A 24,262-nucleotide genomic window follows, 5' to 3' on the forward strand; every position below is an offset into this window, starting at 1 on the left:
GAAATCTCTGTAAGAATTGGCTGAACCAATTCCCGCTTTTTGCTTGTAGTAATGTGAGTTGTAAATAAAAGGCTGGTGCAAGGATTCTCCCTTTGTGAGAAGGAAGTCGCTGTTCTGGCAGAGGACTGTCTCACCCTTGCAAGTCAAACTTACTTGGTTCACTCGTGTCTTATTTTAACCTTGTCTGTGTTTATCAGCTTTCTAACTCTATCAGAGCTCCTTGTCAAGTATGAATTGGCCACCCCAACCAGAGCTGAATTAGCTGAATCAGTTACCACACGCAGCAACCAGCTGTAACAGGCTGCCAAGTAGGGGTCTCTTCTACGCGTCCAGCAAATTACTTGCAGTTCATCAGTTTATGCAAGCGCAGCTTTTCTCCAAATATGTATGTGCAAACAGCCCCTCTCTCTCTCTCTGCCCCTTTTCCTCCGGCTCTGGTTCTGAAATGTATTGACGGTTCTTAAGAGAACCTGCAGGAGGAGGGAGCAGCTGCCCGTAATCAGACAGCCTGCATCGTGTCAAACAAGGAAGACTTCGCTGAATGAGCATTAATATTTAATCTCGGACCTAAAACTAACTTCACTGCAGTCAGACAGTCTGTGGTTCTGGGCTTTAAAGTCCTGGTCCTTGTTATTGTCATGGCTGAGACTAAAACTTCCTCATAAAGCCCAAAATGTTAACTTCTTCAGGCAAACTTTGGAGCTTCACCATGCAGCCATATTTTCTCAGTTCTGGCTGGGCTGTGGTCCAGATAATTATCCCAGTAATACAAACATTATTTGTATTTTGTTTATTTTACTTATGGTTTTATTTTTATTTCAGTCACACTGGCAGTAAGCTGCACATGTGCAGGAAAATGCTCCCTCCCATCCACATAAAACTCTGCCTAGAACTTTCATTTTCCAATTCTTTGTCGACTCAGAGTTTCTGTTCATTCTGATGATGGTATAACTTTTTTAAGTGTAATAAAAAACACAACATAACAGAACAAAAAAGAGAACAACCACATAATATGTACATTAAATATAACAGCAGTTAAGGCAAAATACACAAATAAAGAATATTAACAACATGTCCACTTTATTCTGCTTATAAGAAATGGAAGATTTTCTATCCGTGACTCGGAGGACTCAGACTGCTCACTATAAAAAATGACAGTTTCAGGAATATATTTTTACACACACAAGTCCTATCCAGAAGTATGAAGACATGTGAAGAAAGAATGATGGAACTGTTGAGAAGAAACTGAACTTCAGAACCAGCAGATAAAAGCCTAAAAGTGAAAGAATGGATCAGTTTGTACCAATCGTGAGAAAAACGGAAGAATCAGAAGACAGATGAACCGTAGAGGGGACAAAAGGTCTAAAGGGACAGTTTTTCTCAACATGAAGACAGCAACAGGACAGAGGGAATAAACTGGCATTTAAAATTAAAAGACATATTCACAACTTCATTTCTGCTATATTGACTCATAATAACTAAGCATGCATTCTAACCTTTTTACTGTTTAAACAATTTACTTTTAAACTGATGGGAAAGTTATGGATGATGTCACACGTACAGAAACAAGTCTTTATTATTAAATATTTTTTGTCATTTAGCTAAAAAACAGTTCATTTTAATGCAAAGATGAGACCCCAAGATGTTATGATGATAAAATGTAATAAAACCAGTTGCCCCAACACAAAGATGATTCTGAGGCTTTTTTTTAAAGGTGAGAATAAAAGTGAACATTTTAAAATAACTTTTAAGTTTTCATTATCCAGTCATGACGTCCAGCGCTCGCTGATGTGACAAAATATTCAAACAGGATTTTGTTTACTGAAAAATTATGAATCCAATTTTATTACAATTCCCCTACATAAAAAGGACAAAAAGTATTCCTATGGTAATTTTAATCTCTCTGCACAATTGTGTTACATTGTGTCAAACACAATTGACGTTTCATATGTTAAACAGAAGCGCGACTTGAAGCACAGCATTTCTGAAAGTTTTGCCTAACTCAAACTTTTTATTCACTTTTAAAAAATGAACATTAAAAACTCAATTAAGGTCCATTCTTGCTATATTAAGGGATAAAACAATATGAAAATTTTCATTCTAGTTTGAAATTATATAAAAGTTATCAGCTTAACTGTCAACACCATTAGTAGTAGTGTAACTACAGACGTTATTATTTTCATCATTATACCTCTCTCTTACCAACACATTTGTAATGTCTTCTGTTTTACATACCTGTCAGGTTAACTGACCTCTAAATCTCCCTTAGGTATGTGTGTGTGCATGGTTGTCTGTCCTGTGTCTCTGTGTTGTCCTTGATTGAGGCTGGTTGGAATAAAATGTATTTATTATGGTATTATACACTCACCGGCCACTTTATTAGGTACACCTGTCCAACTGCTCGTTAACGCAAATGTCTAATCACATGGCAGCAACTCAATGCATTTAGGCATGTAGACATGGTCAAGACGATCTGCTGCAGTTCAAACCGAGCATAAGAATGGGGAAGAAAGGTGATTTAAGTGACTTTGAACGTGGCATGGTTGTTGGTGCCAGACGGGCTAGTCTAGTCTCTACTGGGATTTTCACGCACTACTATGGCGTCACATCCCTGCCAAAAATCAGAGGAGCGTATTAAGCAATCACAACAGCGCATCTTTCATTCAGCACATAGCTCTGATCGCGGGCGTCCACCTTTATTCAAGAGCCTTTGAACGCAGCACGGCGAGCAGTAAAACACGCCCCCTGCACCCATCTGTTCTCTCTCTCACCGGTAAAAAAAAAGTGTTGCACTCAACAACCAGCTTTTCCTTTCCTTATCTTCTTATTTATTCCTCGTTTTCTTCAACTCTTTGAATCCACGTCACGTTCCCTGCTCTTCTTCTTCTCCTATAAGACAATGTCCTGTGCCAGCTGCGACCGGATATGAGGTGAAAATCCGGCCAATCAGATCAATCAGAAGAGTTTCTGCCCCCAACTGACAAATACGCCACTAAACAGAGCGAGAGAGCAGAATATTTCTGTGAGAACAGATGGGTGCAGGGGGCGTGTTTTACTGCTCGCCGTGCTGCGTTCAAAGGCTCTTGAATAAAGGTGGACGCCCGCGATCAGAGCTATGCGCTGAATGAAAGATGCGCTGTTGTGATTGCTTAATACGCTCCTCTGATTTTTGCCAGGAATGTGACGCCATAGACTACCATCTCTAGAGTTTACAGAGAATGGTCCTTGTTAGGTATTATTTAGTCAACTCAGAGGTAAGAACGATACAGTCATAGTTACTTGTGACAAGGGTAGCCCACTTTGCAGTGAAACTACAAAGTTTTGACACCCTATCTCTTTATTTATATACACAGTTCAACAGACAGTTCAGACAGGGTGTGTGTGTGTGAGACGGAAAGGAGGCTGGTTCACACAGAGATAACAATGATCTCACACACACAGGGAGGAAGGCATAGTGCAGGTGCCTTGCAACCCAAGGTTTTTACATGAGTGATAACAAGTTTTTGCACCCATCCAACAGTCCCTCCTTTTATCACAAGTAAAAACATTTAATATAAAAACGAGTAAGAAAAATACTTTGTATGAGCGAAAACCCACGGACGGTAAACAGATTATATTTTGTGGGAAATACTCATACGGCCCCGCCGCCCTCGGCGACCATTAAAAGTTAAATGTTGATTAATACTTGAAATCATAAAAATAAAATAATGATACTTGAAATCATAAAAATAAAATAATGATACTTGAAATCATAAAAATAAAATAATGATACTTGAAATCATAAAAATAAAAGAATGATACTTGAAATCATAAAAATAAAAGAATAATACTTGAAATCATAAAAATAAAAGAATAATACTTGAAATCATAAAAATAAAAGAATAATACTTGAAATCATAAAAATAAAAGAATAATACTTGAAATCATAAAAATAAAAGAATTAAAAAATCTGCCCTGTTTATGTCATCATTGTACTTTTTCTCATTTCACTTAAGCAACAACTTCTTCCGATTTTCTGCTGTAAGGTTATTTTATGAAATACAATGTATGAGTACACTCAGGCTTTTGATGTGATTTATTTACAACATGTCATCATAATCGTCCCCTTCATTTTCGTGCATTTCTACCTGGTTCAGTGTTGCATATGCCACCATGAACAATACCAGAAATTCTGTAGGAATGGATGTGCGTCATGTTCTTCCGTTAGTGTTCTGAGATGGGTCCCGTCTGATGTCCATCTCTTCTGGTTCGGTATCACCTCCTGTGGATCCTGCTTTAGATAGAGAAAGAGTCCTGCTACCAGAATTAAGCTCAGGCTTATCAGTCCTGTCCACATGTTACAGAGAGCCATTTTATAATTGGGCGCAGATCAGCTGTTTTCTTCACCGGTTTGAGACGCTGGGCCATCTTTGAACCCGGACTTCCTCTGCTACCCCGTCGGTTGGTTTGGCTCCTGTAACGGCAAAACTGGCTTACAGTGGCTTTTATGGATCCAGGAAGGCCTCTCTGCTATTTTCAGAGCTGTGGGCGTTGTCAGGAGTATTTGAAACGGCCCTTTCCACCAAGGACTGCTCCAATCCTTCCGGTGGAGTGTCTTAATCAGGACCATGTCTCCAGGCCTCATTCTGTGGGATAGGAGCAGAGATTATCGGCAGACCACTGGACATTTGTTCTTCTTTTGTCTGCAACATTTTATTCATCCACTCAGCTAATGAAGGTTCCTGTTGTGCTTTCTCTATTTCATTCATGTCAGAGGGCAGAGAAAACGGTCTGCCATGTACTATTTCTTTGAGAATACAAATTCACATCAGCAACTTGGTGTCACGTGATCTCAGACTCAGAATATAGTGGGTGGAGCCATACAATGATGTACAGTAGGTGGCAAATGGAGTAAGACCAGTTTGATTTGGAGTTATTCTCATCCATAATTTAACCAGGGATAGGCATTCGGGCCATGGCCTCCCTGTTTCTTCCATTGTTTTCCTTAATCTTTAACTGAAACCCTAATGCATTAGAACTTAGTTCTATTAATTTATTTACAAAATGAGTTCCATTATCTGACCTTATAATCTGTGGGATACCATATGTGGGGAAGAAATGTGTCACTAGGTTCATCTATTGCAACAAGGCAATATTTCTTCCCCCGTGTTTGCAACAAATTATGCATGATCTGCAAAAATGATTTGCATAGTCAGAAAAATTTATAGTGTAGCATTAATGCTTTACCAGATGTGACATATTCCCCCCTTGACACGTGGGTCTTCCCAATGTGTCACTGTAGCCGCTGTGTTGTATAAATTTTTTGGGAGGATTGGTTTATCTTCTATCTGATAGATGTCATCTTTTCTCTGTGCTCCTCTCTTTAGCCAGGCCTTTATTTCTGTCTTGGTTGCTGACTGTTGGGCGTCTTTCAGCACGTCTGTGTCTATAAATAGCAGATCTGACATTTTCTCTTTAATAGGTTGAAATGAGTTAGTTCTGTCCCTGATGATGTTTTAAAACCTCTATTTTGCCAAATCTTAGCATGGTGATGTATTGATCCGAAAACGTATTGGCTGTCTGTGTATATAGTAAGTATTTGTCCCTCATATAATTCACATGCTCTTACTACAGCATATAATTCTGCTGTTTGGGCTGAGCATGTATTGGGAAGAGATTTAGCTTCTATTATCCTATCGATGGTTGTTACTGCATAACCAACTCTATTCTTTCCATATTCATCTTTAGATGCTGAGCCATCTACAAACACAACACATGAATCTGGTATAAGGATTTGAGAAATGTCTTGTCTGGGTTTGGTGTCTTCTTCAACTTTTGCTTTATAAGAATGTGGTTTTCCATCTTCTGCAGTAGGTATTAGAGTACTTGGATTTAAAGGGCACATCTTTTTAGAGTTATGTTTGGCTGTGATAATAATAGCGATGTCAGTGTGATATGTCTTGCATGTAGCGTCAGGTGCTTCTCTTAATATTCCTGACTTCAACATATCTTGTATTACTGGCTTAGTATCTTCTTCAGCTTCTGGCTTGAAGGGGTATTGGCGGACTAATGGCCTTTTTTCAGATATTAGTTTAACCTTGTATGGTGGGAACCCCTTTATAAGTCCTACATCAGTTGATGATTGGGACCACAGTTCAGGTGGGACAGCAGCTAGGGCAGGATGCATGTTGCTCTCAGCTAAGCCCTGTATTTGTCCCTCTGCCTCATCTAAATGTATCCTTGGATGGACTTTGACTGTCCACGCCAGAATGAGCTTCCAGATTCCTGTATTAGGATCCACTTTTGACTGTCAGTGCTGTTCCTGCAGAGGTTTAAAGCCTCTGTTTTTCCAAATTCTTATTATTCTTTTTTATCATATTTTATAAAGTAAGTCCTTATTACATTTAAAAATGAGATCACTATTTTTGGTAGTTGCTATTATTATAAATAATGCTTGGTTTAGTTCTTATTAAAAATAAAAATAAAAAATAAAAACTCACTCACTGATGAACACAAAAAATGAAGGGCATATTATATCTTATAATCTTAGTTTGTTTTACCCAGTTTTATAGGTACAACATACAGTTTCAGTCAGCTTTGTATTTAGTTCAAGTAACTAAAGTTTGTTTCAATTAACTAAAGTTTTATCTATTTCAGTCCAGTTCAGTAATTCTGTTAAGGTTAATTTCATCTTATGTTAAGTTTGAGTCTAATTCAATCATTTTGAACCTGACTGGAAAAAGTCTAAACATCTGTTAAACTCTTTTTGTTTTACCATAGAGAACTGACCTAATATTATTATGGTAATGTTGAGGACTCTAATTTTTACATAACATGAAACAGACATTTATTTCACAAAAACAGAAAGTCAAACACAGACATTTGGCCACATGAAAGTTTAAATAACCTGTTTGTAAAAGAATTAGGAAAAATTGAAGACAGATCTATGAACTTTCCTATGGTTATCAGTATTTTTAATACAGGTAGAACCTTTGCCATCTTTATATGATTTTTCAAAAAAGATTCTGGAAACCTTATTAAGATATAAGTTTGGCAAAGATAATCAGAACATCAGACCTTTATTAGCGCTTTTAAGGTCCCTCAAAGATGCATTACAATGAAATCAGTCATTCCCATTCACACACTACTTACTTATTTTTCTGTCAGAGTAATTTTTATTTGCAAAAATTTGAACATAATTTGACTTCTATTATTCTTAAAATGCACATTGTTTCCTCATAACCCCTTTTGTTTCCACTAGGTCTGTTTTGAACGCTTCAATTCTTTTTTTTTTTTATTCACCAAGAATCAATAAGGTGGTCTTAGTGGGTCCACCTTAAAGGTGTTATCTGTTGGGTGTCATGTTATCATTGTCAGGTCAGTGAGGTTCATAAGTCAGTCAGAACCTTGGTCATTTGTTCTGTGCACATAATGTTTCATAGATCCAGCCTATGATTAGTCAGCAAAACATCCACCTATAGGAGAAAAAATGATTGTTAATGAATGAGCTGCATTTCCTAGGAACACTGTCTTCCTCCTGGATGAGCATCACCTGTTGAAAAACTTTCATCATTGTTTGTTTCACATATTCAATCAGATCTTTATATTATACCAGTAGGTGAAGTTGTTAGTATCTCATGTAGACTGACATATACTGTTGCATTTGGAGAGGATCTCAGATTAAATAAATTTAGTTAGAGCTTCAATCCAGGTTCATTTTGTGTCTGCAGACTTTAGCCAATTTTTCTTTTCTTTTTTTTTTTTTTTATACATAAAGAGCAAGATTCAAAACATTTTCAAAAGGCAGATTGTGGCAGAATGTAGACAAAACTGCTTATTGATTGACAAAATAACATTCAAGCACACAATCACCATATTAAAAGGCTCTACTTCTAGAGAATCACTAAACTTCTGGGATCCGGTTTTGGCCCGCGGACCTTGAGTTTGACACATGCAGGGTAGAGTTACAATTTTTTCAGACCTTTCAGCAGAGACAGGCTTCTGCTGTTTGCAGAAGTTTTATCTTTGTTTTCAGGCAGCTGTATCTCTTTGTCAAGGTCGTTTCACAGAGCTGAAATTTAACTTCTCTCAAAGAGGAAAAATCAAGAATGCAAACAATCTGAGCCAAATATGGAATTATTTCCCTGTAAAATGAATCTTTTGCATTTTATCATGATATTGTTAGTAGTATAACACCATAGAATGATTTTTAAAGCACCTGTTTCTCACTAATGCTTGCCTACAAAATCTTTTACTCTCAGATTACTTCTTTAACAACTCTAGTCATTGTTCACTGGGTTGTCCAGTTGGACAGTTTCCATGTTGTCCACATTGTCACCTCCTCTTTTAACTTCTTTTACCACGTCCTCTAAAACCATCTCTTAGTCTTTATAATTTGGGGCTACCTTGGTATTCTAACCTGGGATGGGTGGCGGTCCACCCCCCTTTATTTGTTTTCAGTTAAGCTGAAAGTTTTTTCCTGTGCTTTTCTTAAGGCCTCAGTATTATGGCTGTCAGTTAAAAGCTGCTCTTATTGTTGTTTTTTTAATTCATCTTTTTGTTTTAATCTGTTTATCAACTGTGTGCACTCAGGGACTGAAAAGTCCCCTTTGAAATTATAATCTGGCAAGGTTTTTTATTGTCTCTTGAATCTTTTGAATGCATAATCTCCAGTTTAAGATCCCCGTGTAGTTTTAGGATTTCAGTGATAATTAAGTTACCTGAAAATCCGTATTTTTATGCCATCGTGTACATATTTCTGTTAAATCAGAGCTTTTTCTCTGTTCTTTCCCCATTGTTCTTTGTTATTTTTCTCTTTTTAGTTTTCATTATTGCTAATTTTAGATCCCCTTGTAATTTTAAGACATCCTTTGTATCTAATTTGCCCAAAAACCCATGTTTTTTATTTTTTATTCCATCTATGACAGATCATACCTGCTCCTTTTACATAGTTCTCCATAAACTTTACCTCCCCTTCTAAGTCAATTAGTTTACTTTGTTTCTTCCCCATTATGTTTTATGTTAGTTTAATTATAGTATAAATGTCCCAGATAAAAGGTCACTGGCATGAGACTTTAAGGAGAGGACATTAACACGGCCTTCTACTGCGACTAATTCGCAGCGGTGTTAATTTTCTGGAATGAAATCCGACCTTAATCTCCAAAGTCACCAGTACGTAGTTTTAATCTGGGCAAAAGAAAACACAGGACTAGCAGAATCCTGCTGATTCTATTAAAATGCTTAGTCCTCCATACACACACAACACAGTCACACAGTTAGTTTCAGGTACCTTGTAATTTTTCTAAGTTAACTTGGTGTTATTTTATGAGCTCAATTTACTCCGTTCTTTTTACTTTTATAGCGCTTATTCTATTCCCTCGCAGGGGAATAACCCTTAGTCGTTTTATTTGGCCCCCTTCTTGGCGGGGCCCTACCTTAATTTGTCACTATTCCTTTCACGGTGGAATAAAACCATCCCAATGCAGCGTCCTTACCGGCGACGCACTACCAACGACTTTTAAGTACTTTTCTTCTTTTATTTATATAGCGCTTACTCTATTCCCTCACAGGGGAATAATCCTCAGTCGTTTTCTTTAATCCCCTTCACGGCGGGATTGTACCAAATTTGTCACTATTCCTTTCACGGTGGAATAAAACCATTCTAATGCAGCGTCCTTACCGGCGACGCACTACCAACGACTGTTAAGTACTTTTCCTATGAACTGTATTTTAAAACTGTCTCACCTCGGAGTTGACTTCTTGGTGACTCTTTGGACCCTGTGAGAGTCACCCCGCGCAGAGGAAGGCAATAACCCACTGGCCAGGTGTGAATTCACACACACCGGGACTTTCAGCCACTCCGGCTAATGGAGGCTGTGCAGCGGTGCTTCGCTCGACGTCAGGCTTCCCCCACGGATCCCAGAGTCACTGTTAAAGCAAAGAGAAATAAGGTTATTGAATTAATCCGGCTTCGAAGGACCAATAAATGTTAGGTATTATTTAGTCAACTCAGAGGTAAGAACGATACAGTCATAGTTACTTGTGACAAGGGTAGCCCACTTTGCAGTGAAACTACAAAGTTTTGACACCCTATCTCTTTATTTATATACACAGTTCAACAGACAGTTCAGACAGGGTGTGTGTGTGTGAGACGGAAAGGAGGCTGGTTCACACAGAGATAACAATGATCTCACACACACAGGGAGGAAGGCATAGTGCAGGTGCCTTCCAACCCAAGGTTTTTACATGAGTGATAACAAGTTTTTGCACCCATCCAACAGTCCTAAAAAGAGAAAATATCCAGTGAGCTGCAGTTCTGTGGCGCAAATGTCTTGTTGAGGCCAGAGATCAGAGGAGAATGGCCAGACTGGTTCGAGCTGATAGAAATGCAACAGTAACTCAAATAACCACTCGTTACAATCAAGGCATGCAGAAGAGCATCTCTGAACACACAACACGTCGAACCTTGAGGCGGATGGGCTACAGCAGCTGAAGACCACACCGGGTGGCACTCCTGTCAGCTAAGAACAGGAAACTGAGGCTACAATTCGCACCGGCTCACAAAAATAGAAGATTGGAAAAACGTTGCCTGGTCTGATGAGTCTCGATCTCTGCTCCAACATTTGGATGGTCGGGTCAGAATTTGGCGTCAACATCATGAAAGCATGGATCCATCCTGCCTTGTATCAACGGTTCAGGCTGCTGGTGGTGTAATGGTGTGGGGGATATTTTCATGGCACACTTTGGGCCCCTCAGTACCAACTGAGCATTGTGTCAACGCCACAGCCTACCTGAGTATTGTTGCTGACCATGTTCATCCCTTTATGACCACAGTGTACCCATCTTCTGATGGTTACTTCCAGCAGGATAACGCACCATGTCATAAAGCATGAATCATCTCAGACTGGTTTCTTGAACATGACAAAGAGTTCACTGGACTCAAATGACCTCCAGTCACCAGATCTCAATCCAATAGAGCACCTTTGGGATGTAGTGGAACGGGAGATTCTCATCATGGATGCAGCCGACAAATCTGCAGCATCTGTGTGATGCTATCAAGTCAATATGGACCAAACTCTCTGAGGAATGTTTCCAGAACCTTGTTGAATCTATGCCACCAAGGATTAAGGGAGTTCTAAAGGCAAAAGGAGGTCCAACCCGGTACTAGCAAGGTGTACCTAATAAAGTGGCCGGTGAGTGTACATAAGCAATAGCAAAATTATGCTAAACACTTTTACCATAAGAAAGTTTGAATAATTTAAATATATGAATAAATTATTTATTTGATTTATTGAATACATTTTTCATCTGCTGTCCCAGGACAAATGCAATAATTAGTCTCACGAAAAACAACAGAAAGGTTTCACTATGACAATACAAAGTTTAAATAAACATATAAACATAATAAACATTACACTACAAACACTACTTAAAAATCTAAACAGTCATTAAAACAGAGGAGGGCAGTAAGAGCTCTGATTGTCTGGGGAACAGAGTTCCTCTCCTCCACAGCTGTAACTGAAAAGGAGGTCGGACTAAAAACACATGATGCACACAGACTTACAGTCAGGCAGGCAGGCAGGCAGAGTTCAGAGTACAGGCAGGTGATTCAAAGGCGAACAGGTAAAGGAGGCAAAACAGAAAACAAAGCACTAGGAGGAACTATGGAAGAATATAGGGGAGTTGACAAGGAAGTTTACAGGAGGAACCAGCGAGAAAGAACGAAAACCAGAGAGCTTATAAACTGAGGGAATTGGAGTGTGGATCAATGAGGGTGACGTCACGTGCCTCGATTTAGTGGTCCTCATGAAGGTGTTTTGAACCGCTCTTTGTCACCCAGAGCCTGTTTGCCATGGGAGACCCTACCAGGTTCATTTAAGCCCCAGACAACATAGCCTCTAGGATCATTCAATTCAATTCAGTTTTATTTATATATATATATAAATAATATATATATAATATATATATAAATTAGATAAAAAGTTTTTCTGTCTAAGGAAACCCAGCAGATTGCATCCAGTCAGTGACTTTGCAGCATTCACTCCTCCTGGATGAGCATGTAGAGACAGTGGACAGTCACTGGCGTTGACTTTGCAGCAATCACTCATACTGACCATGCATGTAGCGACAGTGGAGAGGAAAACTCCCTTTTAACAGGAAGAAACCTCCAGCAGAACCAGAACCAGGCTCAGTGTGAGCGGCCATCTGCCACGACCGACTGGAGGTTTGAGAGAACAGAGCAGAGACACAAAGAGAACAAAGAAGCACTGATCCAGGAGTACTTTCTATGGGAAGGAAAAGTAAATGTTAATGGATGTAGCTCCTTTAGTCGTTTCATCTAGAAAGAAAGAACAGATAAACTCTGAGCCAGATTTCAAGGTTAGAGTCTGAAAGAGAGAACATAGAGTTAGTTACAGTAGAAGTTCAGTCAGTAGCCATGTCTAGGAGAGAGAAAGGGTTAAACACTGAAAGACAGGGCTATGTGGATCATCTGTAGAAGGTGAGCATTAAGTTGTTGGCAGCAGAAGCTCGGACGATGCCCCTCTCCAGAAAGGTGTCACAGGTAGACACAGAGTCAGGCCAGGTGTAGCTTTTAGGAAGAGAAAAGAGAGAGAATAAAGTTAAAAGCTGAAATAACAGCAAATAATGGAAAATTGGAGTAGTGTGAGAATGTAGCGAAGAAGGTGAAAGTGGTCATTATGTCCTCCAGCAGCCTACGCCTATAGCAGCATAACTACAGAGATAGTTTCAGTTCAGATTATTTAGTTAAACGGCGCTTATTTACAACAATGTCGTCTCAAGGAACCTCACAAAGGGTCCCACTGATGGTCATTGTTATACTAAAAACCACAATGATTGGGGGAAACCTCTCTCTGTCAGACTGATTATAACCATTGGAAAAGAGAAGGGGTCATACAGGTAGCAGAAATGGAGGGTGTGTTTACACCTCAACCATAACTGAGCCGGTTTAGGCTAAACCTGACTCCCCCTTACTCCAACCAACAGGGAGGGAAGAAGGCTCCCTCCCTGATAAACTAAGTCACTCTAACTATAAGCTTTATCAAAAAGGAAAGTTTTAAGCCTAGCCTTAAAAGTAGACAGGGTGTCTGCCTCACGGACTAAAACTGGGAGCTGTCTGATGTTTTGTTGGGAACTTTCCCTTTGATTCTGAAAGATTAAAAAAACTATAAAAATAAATGAGAAATAATTTTAGAATTATGTGCAAATTACTGCATGATCTTTTACATGAGATAAAAACAGTGATCTTAATCTAATAATAATTGTTTCTCCTGTTTATTTCCAAATAAAGATGTGGCATGAAGATAAACTCAAGGAGACATCATTTGGTGCTTGATGTGTACTCAATTATACAACCAGGTTGTTTTTTTAATATTTTTAGACCAAAGATATTTGTTTTTCAGTTGAATTCTAGAGGATGTGTCACAGAACAAGTAGAAGTTTTTAAATGATCACAAAAACCTGGCAGTTTATCAGGGGTGAGTTCGCTTCTTATGTCTCCGATTTATTCATAATTGGAATAAGTCCAGTGGATGAGTGAGTGATGACTGAGGCAGATAATTGCAAAGATTGAACAAACATTTAATCTCAGTAGGGATGAAGCAGTTTAGTCCGACCCAACCGACCCGGCAGCCTCCTCTGGCAGCTTTAGAAAAGAAAAGCAGGTTATTCATTAACATTTAGAACCTGCAGAGAGTAATTCATGAAGTGCAGGATAGGGGGCGCTGTGTGGCTCAGAGGTAGAGGTCACCATGTGGCAGAGAGGATGTTGGTCCTCGGCGCCGCTGTCCTGGACTCGACTCGCGGGTCGTTTATGACATGTTGTCTCCTTCTTTCTCTGCTGTCATTTTCTGTCTGATACAATCAGCTAAAAGTCTCTAACGTCACAAACTCTTCCCAAATAAACCCAAACAGAAAGAGTCACTGATGGAGTCGCTCATTACAATTAAAACAAGAAGATGAGTTTAAATGATTCATATTTAATGTGTTTTCATAATAATGTTTGATCAACCTTAAAGCTCAGGTAACAAAAAATGGACATTTACAAAACAAACATCTGTTTTCTTCTGTCTTCAGGACAAAAATAAAACTGTTCAAATAATCTAAAATGGGTTTAAATCATTTAAAATTAAAATTTACATCAGTTACTTGATGACCTTTGAGTCTTCCAAAGTAAAAAAGCCACGATCACGACTCCCACAGTTATTGAGAGTCCAGTCACACCAAGTGTGACCTTCACAGCTTCTTCTACCTGGAAATGAGGAGAAATGAGGAACAGATGAATCCAGGTTTGACGTCTACAGTAGAAACTTTTCACATCCTTCTGTCACCTTAAAGAGACGAACTTCACTCTATTCTACGGTCATTTTATGTGATAAACCAACACAGAGTAGTTCATAGTTCAGAAGTGGAAGGAACATGATTCATGGATGTAAATATTTTACTGTGTCATGAGAAAGTGTTCAGCCCCTTTACTCTGATTACCCAAAATAAATCCCAGAGCAACTAACAGCTTTCAGAAGTTTCCTGATTAGCAAACAGAGTCCAGCTGTGTGTGATTTCATCTCATTATAAATGCATCTGTTCTGTTTCTGGCCACAGAGGTTTTGTTGGAGAACATTGGAGAACAACCATCATCATGAAGACCAAGGAACACAACAGACAGGTCAGGGAGAAGTTCTGGAGAAGTTTAAAACAGGATTATGTTCTAAACAAATATCCAAAGTTTCATCAGATTTTAGAGAATTTATCTTTAATAAAGAAGAATTCAGCCCAGATTCATCAAGTCTACAGTTGTTCTTTTCATGTGTCTCTCAATCTAAAGTGATCATGTTTTCAAAGTCAGAAAAAGATTTCATAAACCTTTAACTGCATTTAAATCACTTCTCAGTTCAAGTTTGATGGGTCTAGAGAAGATCAGATGTTCTCCAGATTCCTTAAAACTGTGAAACAGCCCTTTAGTGCAGCATCAGAAGCTTTATTAGGAGAGTTCAGGTGATTTATTTTTGTCAAAGGTTTCTGAGGACATCTCAACAAACATGTTCTTAATAAATCTCTTCAGGTCGGTCCAGTCTGGGTTCGGACCACATCAGAACACTGATTACAGAGTTCTACATGGTCTCCTCAGGGTCTCTGAGGTTTTTCAGTTTCATCTTTCTCTCCTTGCTCCAAGAAGGTAGTTTTTCACTTGTTCAGACAAACCCTGATCTCTAACGTACCAAACTCTGTCTTCTGAAGGCATCTCGTTTTGGTTTCCACCATAGTTGGACCTACCTGCTCTGACTCAGCGTTGCCGTAGCGAAGCTCAGTTGCAAAATGTTCACAGTTGTAGTTGACGACGTTGTATGATCGAGTTGTGCCCACGAGTTTGTGGGCTTCGTTCACGATAACCTCCGGAGGGCGGGGTTGTTTCTCCTGGTCGTGGAGGTTGTTGATCGTCCACTCGTCAGTGCTCACCACCTCCAGTAGCTTCTGTTTCAGAACGTTGTTCTTCCCAATGGGAAGGTTTATGGTGCTGGAGGACGAAATACTTCCTTCAAAGAGAAACCAAATGACAGGAGATCTTTTGTAAAATGTGTTTTAGTGACTGTGGCTTTGAAACTGGTTCCTGTTCAGAGACGTAACGTCGGTTTGTGGTGGACTCACCATCTGGTCCCAGAAGATGAACAACGTAGCCCTCTCCAACGTACACAGCCCAGTGCTCATAGACGTTACGGAAGATCTCAATCAAGTCTCCAGGCTTCGGTTCATCTCCGTTCTCAGATTTAAAGATAGAAAAGGTTGAAGTTAGAAGAATCATATCTGCTATTTTATTATTATTCCTTTCTTAGTCTTTAGGTTAGCTGGATGTTTTCATATTTGTGATCATACATGCAGCAAAGGGTCAAGGGTCAGGAATCGAACCGACTCATAGCCTCTGTATACGGTTCATACTCTACCTCTACACCACACACCCGTTCTCAGATATTTTGCCATCAATTTAATGCTTTATTCAGTGCGGTACACTGATATCATCTTGCATCTAAATTAGCTTTCTGAATAAAGGTTCCCTGACCGGAGAATCAGAACCAACTGACAACATTAAAGAACCCGTTTGATGCTAAATTCATGCTTTTGGGTCTACTTGTCCTTTGTGATGCATTTGTCTATAGAGATTGTGTCTGAAGGGACAGAGTGATTAAAATAATGGTTCTTATGGTTCTTAGTTTGGACCAAATTCAGACTGACCTCATAAAATCTAGCTTTTGATGTTTTCAGGTAGAATTAGACACATTAGACCTTCTAAACAAACCTTAACTTTAAAATTGTCTTTGTTTAGGCCAGCTGTGTGTTTTAGACGTGTCTGGTTCAGCACACCTGATATAAATCTGATATTAATCCATATCTCTACCTGATATAAATCTGATATTAATCCATATCTCTACCTGATATAAATCTGATATAAATCCATATCTCTACCTGATATAAATCTGATATTAATCCATATCTCTACCTGATATAAATCTGATATAAATCCATATCTCTACCTGATATAAATCTGATATTAATCCATATCTCTACCTGATATAAATCTGATATTAATCCACATCTCTACCTGATATAAATCTGATATAAATCCATATCTCTACCTGATATAAATCTGATATTAATCCACATCTCTACCTGATATAAATCTGATATAAATCCATATCTCTACCTTCCATCTGCAGAACTTACTGATATACTACATCATGTGCAGGAGCAGAGATGCATCTAAAACTTGCAGGATATTGGATCTCAAGGACTGAAGATGGACACCACAACATCAGGATGTGGACAGTTTGGAGGAGACAACTTTATTATTGACGTTTTTGGTTTTTGGCCACATTTGGACTGCCTTAAATGAAATAAATGTGATTTATGAGTTAAGAGGAAAAAATGTATGCTTACAACAAACCAACTTTCACACTGCATGCATGTGAAGCTGAGACGGGACCTTAGGTGTTGGTTTCCATAACAGAGTATTGGTCAGTAAAGCCAATCTCCTCAAAGTATAGTTGTTTGGATTTCTATCTGTTTTTTCTCACATTAGTTTTTAGTGGCTTTTCTTTGTGTTTCATGTTACTGCAGATAAACCCCTGAGCACCTTGAGGACCCTGCTGAGTTTCCAGATAATTTGGTAATGAAAGCAGGACCTGCAGAGAACCAGGGCGAGTTCAAATAAGACCTACCAGTTTTATTTTCAAGTATCCAACCCATACCTTCAAAACCACCACAACTGCCATGAATTACAGACTGATTATGAGTCCATCAAAGCAGCAAGACCCAATGATACTGTTAAAACGAAGGTGTGCTTTTAATTACTGCCTGCAGAGGGAGGTGTTCTGTAGAATCAGCATTTGATTCGGTTCTGAACCAGTCTGGTGTTTTATTAGGTTATGATTGGAAAACATGCTTGGAAATCAGCCAAATTAAAATAATCAAATAAGAATAGAAAACCATTCATACTAGTTTAAGTTCTGGTAACTTCTGAGGGACAAGCTGGAGCTGTCAGGAGTGGACCATCATCTGTCCCAATAGATACTGGATCACTGGCTTCCAGCAGGATGTGAGAACAAAAATAACATCACTGTTGGACAATGTCTCCCACCCCATGCATGAAGGTTAGGGTTAGATGTTGCAGAACTGAAGAGCTGCTTCAGTGACAGACTGTTGCATCCTAGGTGTACAAAGGAGTATTATCACAGGTCCTTCCTCCCAGCAGCTGCTGGTCTTTATAACCATCACTGCTTCCAACAGACTAAGTAAGTGTTCACATCCCTGGTGGTATCTGAACAGGTTTTCCAATTTTTTGTAGTCTGTTGTTGTTTTTTTAAGAACAATTACAAATAAAATGCACTTTTTGTACATTTCAAAATCACTTTACTCAGTTGCACATTTCATTGATCCAAGTATTTTGGTACAATGTTTCTTAAATTGAAAATCTTTTTCTTTTACTGTACAGTTTACTCATACTTTTTTGTTTTCTGGTGAAAATCATCCACATTAATAATCCTTCACATCTGTCTCTGGTTGATAATGATAAACATCCAGTGAAATCCATCAGGTGACTTTGACCAAACACTATGAATTCATATTTAGAACTGAACTAAACGAAATTTGAGGTTTCTGTCCGACAGGAACAATAAACTCATCCTGGGATCAAACACATTTCATGTTGTTTAACATTTAAACACATTAACATGTTGGACAGAAGACCGTCTTTCTCACCTTAAACACAGAAGCATCCTGTAGACACACAGAAATAAATTATAAACAGACAAAATAAAAACTAAGAATAATTTTTCTCACCATGTCAGTGATCGTTTCCTTTCCAGGTGCTTCTGTAAAAGAATCAGAAGATTTTAACATAAAATATCCAAATCCAGAATTGCATTGTGTTAAACCTTCTGTATTGAAAGTAATTAACATAAAACTGTTCTAAATTTCTATAAACAGTCTTCTGGATGACCTCACTGCTCCTGTTTTAATGCAAGTCTTGAAACTGGTTGATATGTTTGGTTGGAATGAGTTCTTGGCAGCTGCTCAGTGAAGCTGCGTATAGCAGAAAAATCAAACATGTATAAAACTTGAAAAGACAACTAATTTAAAAACCTTTATAGACATATGAGACGGACCCCATTAGAAGGTAAATTACTGTCAGAAAGGGACAATTCTAGGTTTTTGAAGAATCTTTGGATTGTTGCTAAGAACCTAAACGAGTCAAACTAAAGACAAAAACTGAATCAGATGATGTTTGCAAACAAAAACTGTAAAAAGTCTGAATTTAAAGGCTCATTATTAGTTATGAACTCAATGAGTTCTCAGATATTTTAAACATTATCTGAGATTCAAACTATGTAAAAAAAACTAAATACACACAATTGTCCGAGCCTGGGGTTTTTTGCTGTGTGTTTGCCTGCTGCTTACTTTGTTTGGCCTCTAGATGCCGCCAGAGCTGCTGGTGCCAGAGAGGAACAGGTGTAACCTGTTATCCACTCATCAGGAGGAGCTTAAAGAGGCTGGGCAGTCAGCACTCCTGTGCCTGAGTGTTTTGCCAATGTGGTAACTCTTTACTGGCCAAGTTACTGATTTTCTATTGTTCCAGAAAGTGTGGTTTCCTGACTTCTCGTTGTGCTCCTCCCCAGGTTAGTTCTAAGTCCTGGCTCATATCCTGAGAATCTACCAGACCAAGTACAAGCAACCCGAAAGAACCTTCTGATCAGACTCAAGCTGACTGCCCCCGGGATCTCAAACCTGTGGACCAGCCTCTAGCGAATACTGCCCACCCTCCAACAAACCTCTCTGGCACCAACTTAAACAAGGCTCGCTCAAGGTGAAGCATCTAGTGTATGAATTATTGAATCACCTCAAACTGACTCAGCCTCCAGGCTACTCCTCTAGAGGTTCCATCGGGAATCAGGCGGCGGCTCCAGAACTTCCCTTTCCAGGCTCTGAATAATCCCCTCTCAAGCTGGACTCCTCTCCACCTCCTGTAAGCATCATCTTACATTCAGTTTCTGTCTTGTCCATTCACAATTGCAATCTGTTCACCAGTCCTCCGTTTCTGTGCAGTGTGACGACTCCAGATCCGGTTCCAGACCCATTAACCAAATCTTCAATAAACTTGTTAAACTTTTCTGTCTCCTGAGTGTTCCTCTGCATGTGGGTCAAGAGTGTAAACAAAATGATGACAACAATAGCAACTTTGTCAGGAACACCTTGTTAGTTCTGGAGCCCATTTTTTTCTTTCAGAACTGATTGAATTCTTTGTGGCAAAGACTCAACAAGGTGTCGGATATTGGTCCATATTGACTCAATAGCATCACACGGCTCCTGCAGATTTGTGTTCTGAACATCCATGGGATATCTCTGGTTCCACCACATTCTCAAGGTGTTCTGTTGGACTGGGATCTGCTGGCTATAGAGGTCATTGGGGCACAGAGAACTCATGTTCTAAATCTGACTGCACTGTTCAATGGTTAGGACTAATTGGAATGTATGTACCTGACTGTTGTGAAAAGCCTTGAGACGACATTTGTTAATTGGCGCTATATAAATAAAACTGAATTGAATTGAAATGTTCAAGAAAGCAGTTTAGATGGTTTGAGATTGGTCCTTCATCCTTTTGGAAAAAGTCATCAGAAGATGTGTTTGCTGTGGCCTTTCAGCAACACTCAGGTAGGCTAAATGATGCTCAGTTGGTACTAAGTGGCCTAAAGTCTGTAAAGATGGTATGCTCACACCATCGCCACCAGCAGCCTGAATCATCGACTCGGGGTCACTTTCATGTTTACACCAATCATTACTCGAATGAACAACATGTTCTGTAAAGTTTCTTAGTTTTATATGAGAAAAACAAAACTAACCAAAGTATCTAAATAAAACTCACCAGGTTCTGCAGAGTCCATGATCCGAGGCGTCCAACTCAGATGAAGTCTGGTTTTAACAACATAACAGGAAACCCACACAGAGCTTTATAAAACAGGATGGTTCACTCATACACAAAGGTTTTAAAAAGAAATAAAGGTGGTGACTTTGTGGTTAAGCTTTTTAAAACGTTCACTGAAGCCATAAAATCTAAGATGGAATCGGTAACTTTTCTAAATCTGCCAACATTACATTAAATCTGTTTAATAAGAACTAAGGTGTGCTCACCTGCTGAGGTCTGTGTTTTATTATCACTCTGAGATAATTAAAGTGAAGAAGGATGATCAGGGATATAAAAACCTCTCTGCTGAATCCAGGTGTGGTTTAAAAAACAAATCCAGAAAGTAACAGAACCTGTTCTGAACCGGTTCTGTTACTTTCTGGATTTCTTTCCTTTTTACACACAGATAAGGCTGAACAAAACAAAACAGCTTGTATTTGTTTAAATTATTAATATTTAATAAATATTATTAAATACTCCTTAAGTATATAACATATTTAATTTATAAATATTTTTGCCTACATATTTTTAATGTATATATATTTGTGGTAAAAAACCTCATATTCAGAGCAGAGATAGAAGTCTAGATCCAGAACCTGAACTTATGGTTACAGTCATTGTTTTTTATGAAATATGTAGACAGGGTGTAACATGGAAACCAAACGCCAGCTGACACATAACTGAATTGTTTTTAAAACTTGCAAAAAAACAATGATCACACTGATCATCAGATTAAGAGAAATATCAAATGCATAACAGTCTTTTTAATCTGAGTTGAAGAAAAAACAATCTCCTGAACATTTTACAGCGATTAATCCTTGTATGTGTTGCTTTAGGATGGAAATTATACAAAAATGTGCTTTTTATTACTTTATACTGAACTTTATATTGAACACACACTTTTTACCCTTATGTCCCAAAACTGTACCTCTTATAAAAATGTAATAAAAATGTAAAAACATTTTCACTTTCACTGCATCAAATCTTTTCAACATCTTCAGACATATCCATAATAATATAGTTTGTCATATTTCTGAAGTCTTATGTGTTTTTATGCCCTTTTTGCCCAAAAAAACTTAATTTTCCCAAAAATAAACACCAAAGTGGAATATTTTGGATGAGGGTGTTGACTTGGTCAAACATTGATAACAATATTGATTTTGATGCATCATTATTTGTGTAGCAACTTACAAGTTACAGCAAAGATCACTTCATTAAATGGTTGAAATACTTCTTTATGTTGACATGGACAAAAAACTACAAATAGCTCAATAAGTTGCAGCGCTATTTCTTTTCATCATGCACCATACAACAACATGTTTCTGAAAACACAGACATGTTTGACATGGAATGTCTCGTACTCGTCGTTTTCTGCTTTATCCGGGACCGGGTCGCGGGGACAGCAGACTGAGTAGAGACACCCAGACGTCCCTCTCCCCAGACACCTCCTCCAGCTCCTCCGGGGGGAGAAGAGACGAAATCCTCTAGTCCCCAAACCGGACCCCCTCTGGCCCTTGGCTGCGCCTAGAAATCCTGTCCATAAAAGTTATGAACAGGACCGGTGACAAAGGGCAGCCCTGCCGGAGTCCTTCCTGCAATCACTCATTCCCTGTTGGGAATAGAGGCTGGGGACTCGGGGTTATAGACTATTTCATCACCCAGGCTGAAGTCACCGAGGTGGTTAAAACCTCCACAGTGGCAGGGCTTTGGAGGTGGATGAGATCCGCCCTGACTACCTCAAGTCTCTTGATGTTGTAGGGCTGTCATGGTTGACACGCCTCTTCAACATTGCGTGGCGGTCGCGGACAGTGCCTCTGGACTGTCAGACTGGGGTGGTGGTCCCCCTTCATAAGAATGGTGACCGGAGGGTGTGTTCCAACTACAGGGGGATCACACTCCTCAGCCTCCCTGGTAAGGCCTACGCCAGGGTATTGGAGAGGAGAGTCCGGCCGTTAGTTGAACCTCGGCTTCAAGAGGAGCAGTGTGGTTTTCGTCCTGGCCGTGGAACACTGGACCAGTCTATACTCTCTACAGGGTACTCGAGGGTTCATGGGAGTTTGCCCAACCGGTTCACATGTGTTTTGTGGACCTGGAGAAGGCATTCAACTGTGTATTTAATTAGCAAGTTAAATACGGTTTACAAACTAAACATTTAGTTTGTAAACTGATGGAAGCCCATTTCCGTCACTCTGATGAAAAAGAAAACTTGTATCTCTAATTATGAGATAACTTTATCTGCTCCAACTCAAAAACAACCGTACCTAGACACTTCAAACCTGGACTAGATTGTTCTACACTAATAGTAGAATCTTACACAATGTGGGATTTATAAAAGCTTTATTTCATTTGTGAAAGTTCCATAAAGGGGTTTTAGTGGGTTTTTTTGGCATTTGGGCCACATTAGAACTGGTCCGGCTCCAAGGCAGAGAAATCTGGCGTTGGATGTAGACAGAACATTCAGTCTATGGGACCAGCTGGCCACACAAACAACTGCAGACACATCAAGAAAGGTTTTACCAACCAATTATTCATTTTAATATCAATAAATAATAAAAAAGGTAAATGGATGTCTTATTGCTCATATAAATAAACAAACCTAAAGTAAATTTAAACACCAACTTTTGTCTCACCTAAAACAAGTTGATGCATATTGACATTAATGGATAAACTTGATTATTTTTACACACAAAAACATAACAAACAAAAAGGTCAAGTTTGTTCGATAGAGTATATATACGTATGTATACAAAAAAATATTTTCCATATTGTGGTTTTTATTTTGGGCTGATGTCTGATAAAAGATGTGAGCGATGGAAACTGAAGTCAAATTCCTTGTTTGTTCTCAAAAAACTTGGCCATTAAAGTTGATTCTGATTCTGATGTTGGTTTGGTTTGATGTTGTAAACGTCCCCCCAAGCTTTCAGAAATGTCCACAGCTATTGTGACACAACATAGTAATATATATATTAGACATTCTAGAACATTTTATTGGATTGCACAACAACCCAGTAAGCCAGAACACAGTTGTGAAGATATTAAGTCATAATACACACCACCGTTTCTGGAGACAGCGCATTAGTTCAAATACCTCATACCAGCTGTTAAGCACGGTGGTGGAGGGGTGATGGTGTGGTCTTGTTTTCCAGCCACAGGACCTGGGCACCTCGCAGTCACTGAGATGACCATGAACTCCACTCTATAGCAAAGCATTCCAGAGTCAAAAGTGAGGCCTTCTGTCTGACAGCTGAAGCTTGGTCCAAACGGGCTCCTCAACAGAACCATGATTCCAATTAGAGCAGCAAATCTGGAACATAATGTTGATCAAGAAAAACACCAAGGTGTTGCAGTGTTATGAAAAATTTAGTTTGGCCCTTTCAGCTAATCTGAAAAGAAGACTTCACTTAAATTAAAATAATCTCATCAAGTTTGAGTAAATGGAGTTTTGACAAAAATTCAACTTGCAAGACTCACCTCCACTTCCAGCTCCGTCTAATTACTCCACCACGTTCTCCGCTCCAACCAATCAGCTCCTGATCCACATTCCTCTTCAGCCAATCATCCCTCCAGGCTTCGCTTTAAAAGACCTTCATACACAGAATCTCCTGCTCTTCAGCTGAGCTTCGACCCTCCTCCACCTCATCTCCACCATCAGGCTTCAAGCTCCTTCTGACTCCATTATCCCCTCAGGCCTCCACTCCACCCCCAGTATTAGGATCCCGGGGTGGGGGGGAAGACTTCTCTAATTCTAACCCTAAGATGTTCATTCAAGCTCATGTCTTTATCAACATCCATGTCTTCCACCGGGGTCCGAACACC

General features: G+C 39.1%; 1 protein-coding gene and 1 long non-coding RNA gene across 2 annotated transcripts; one reads left to right on the forward strand and one right to left on the reverse strand.

Annotated features, from left to right (window-relative positions):
- Nucleotides 1–14,084: 14,084 nt before the first annotated feature.
- Nucleotides 14,085–18,355, reverse strand: LOC124865197 (phospholipase A and acyltransferase 4-like). Its single transcript, XM_047360162.1, has 4 exons — nucleotides 18,328–18,355; nucleotides 15,643–15,754; nucleotides 15,271–15,530; nucleotides 14,085–14,248 (listed from the first exon to the last, which is right to left on the reverse strand). Exons 1-4 carry the CDS (start codon nucleotides 18,328–18,330, stop codon nucleotides 14,138–14,140), a joined length of 486 nt encoding a protein of 161 aa, XP_047216118.1. The 5' UTR covers nucleotides 18,331–18,355; the 3' UTR covers nucleotides 14,085–14,137.
- Nucleotides 18,356–19,036: 681 nt separating this feature from the next.
- On the forward strand, nucleotides 19,037–19,654 carry LOC124865190. The gene is made up of 3 exons (XR_007037494.1): nucleotides 19,037–19,080; nucleotides 19,164–19,510; nucleotides 19,591–19,654. It is a non-coding gene; the product is annotated as an uncharacterized LOC124865190 (long non-coding RNA).
- Nucleotides 19,655–24,262: the final 4,608 nt, after the last annotated feature.

Source organism: Girardinichthys multiradiatus, unplaced genomic scaffold (assembly GCF_021462225.1).
Source record: "Girardinichthys multiradiatus isolate DD_20200921_A unplaced genomic scaffold, DD_fGirMul_XY1 scaffold_38, whole genome shotgun sequence".
Taxonomy (NCBI): Eukaryota; Metazoa; Chordata; class Actinopteri; order Cyprinodontiformes; family Goodeidae; genus Girardinichthys; species Girardinichthys multiradiatus.

Excerpts from the sequence above, each read along its gene's own strand:
- LOC124865197 (XM_047360162.1), bottom strand. Across the intron at positions 15,531-15,642 it reads TCATCTTCTGGGACCAGATG|GAAGTATTTCGTCCTCCAGC; the intron begins GTGAGTCCACCA and ends TTCTCTTTGAAG. Across the intron at positions 14,249-15,270 it reads GCAACGCTGAGTCAGAGCAG|GTAGAAGAAGCTGTGAAGGT; the intron begins GTAGGTCCAACT and ends CCTCATTTCCAG.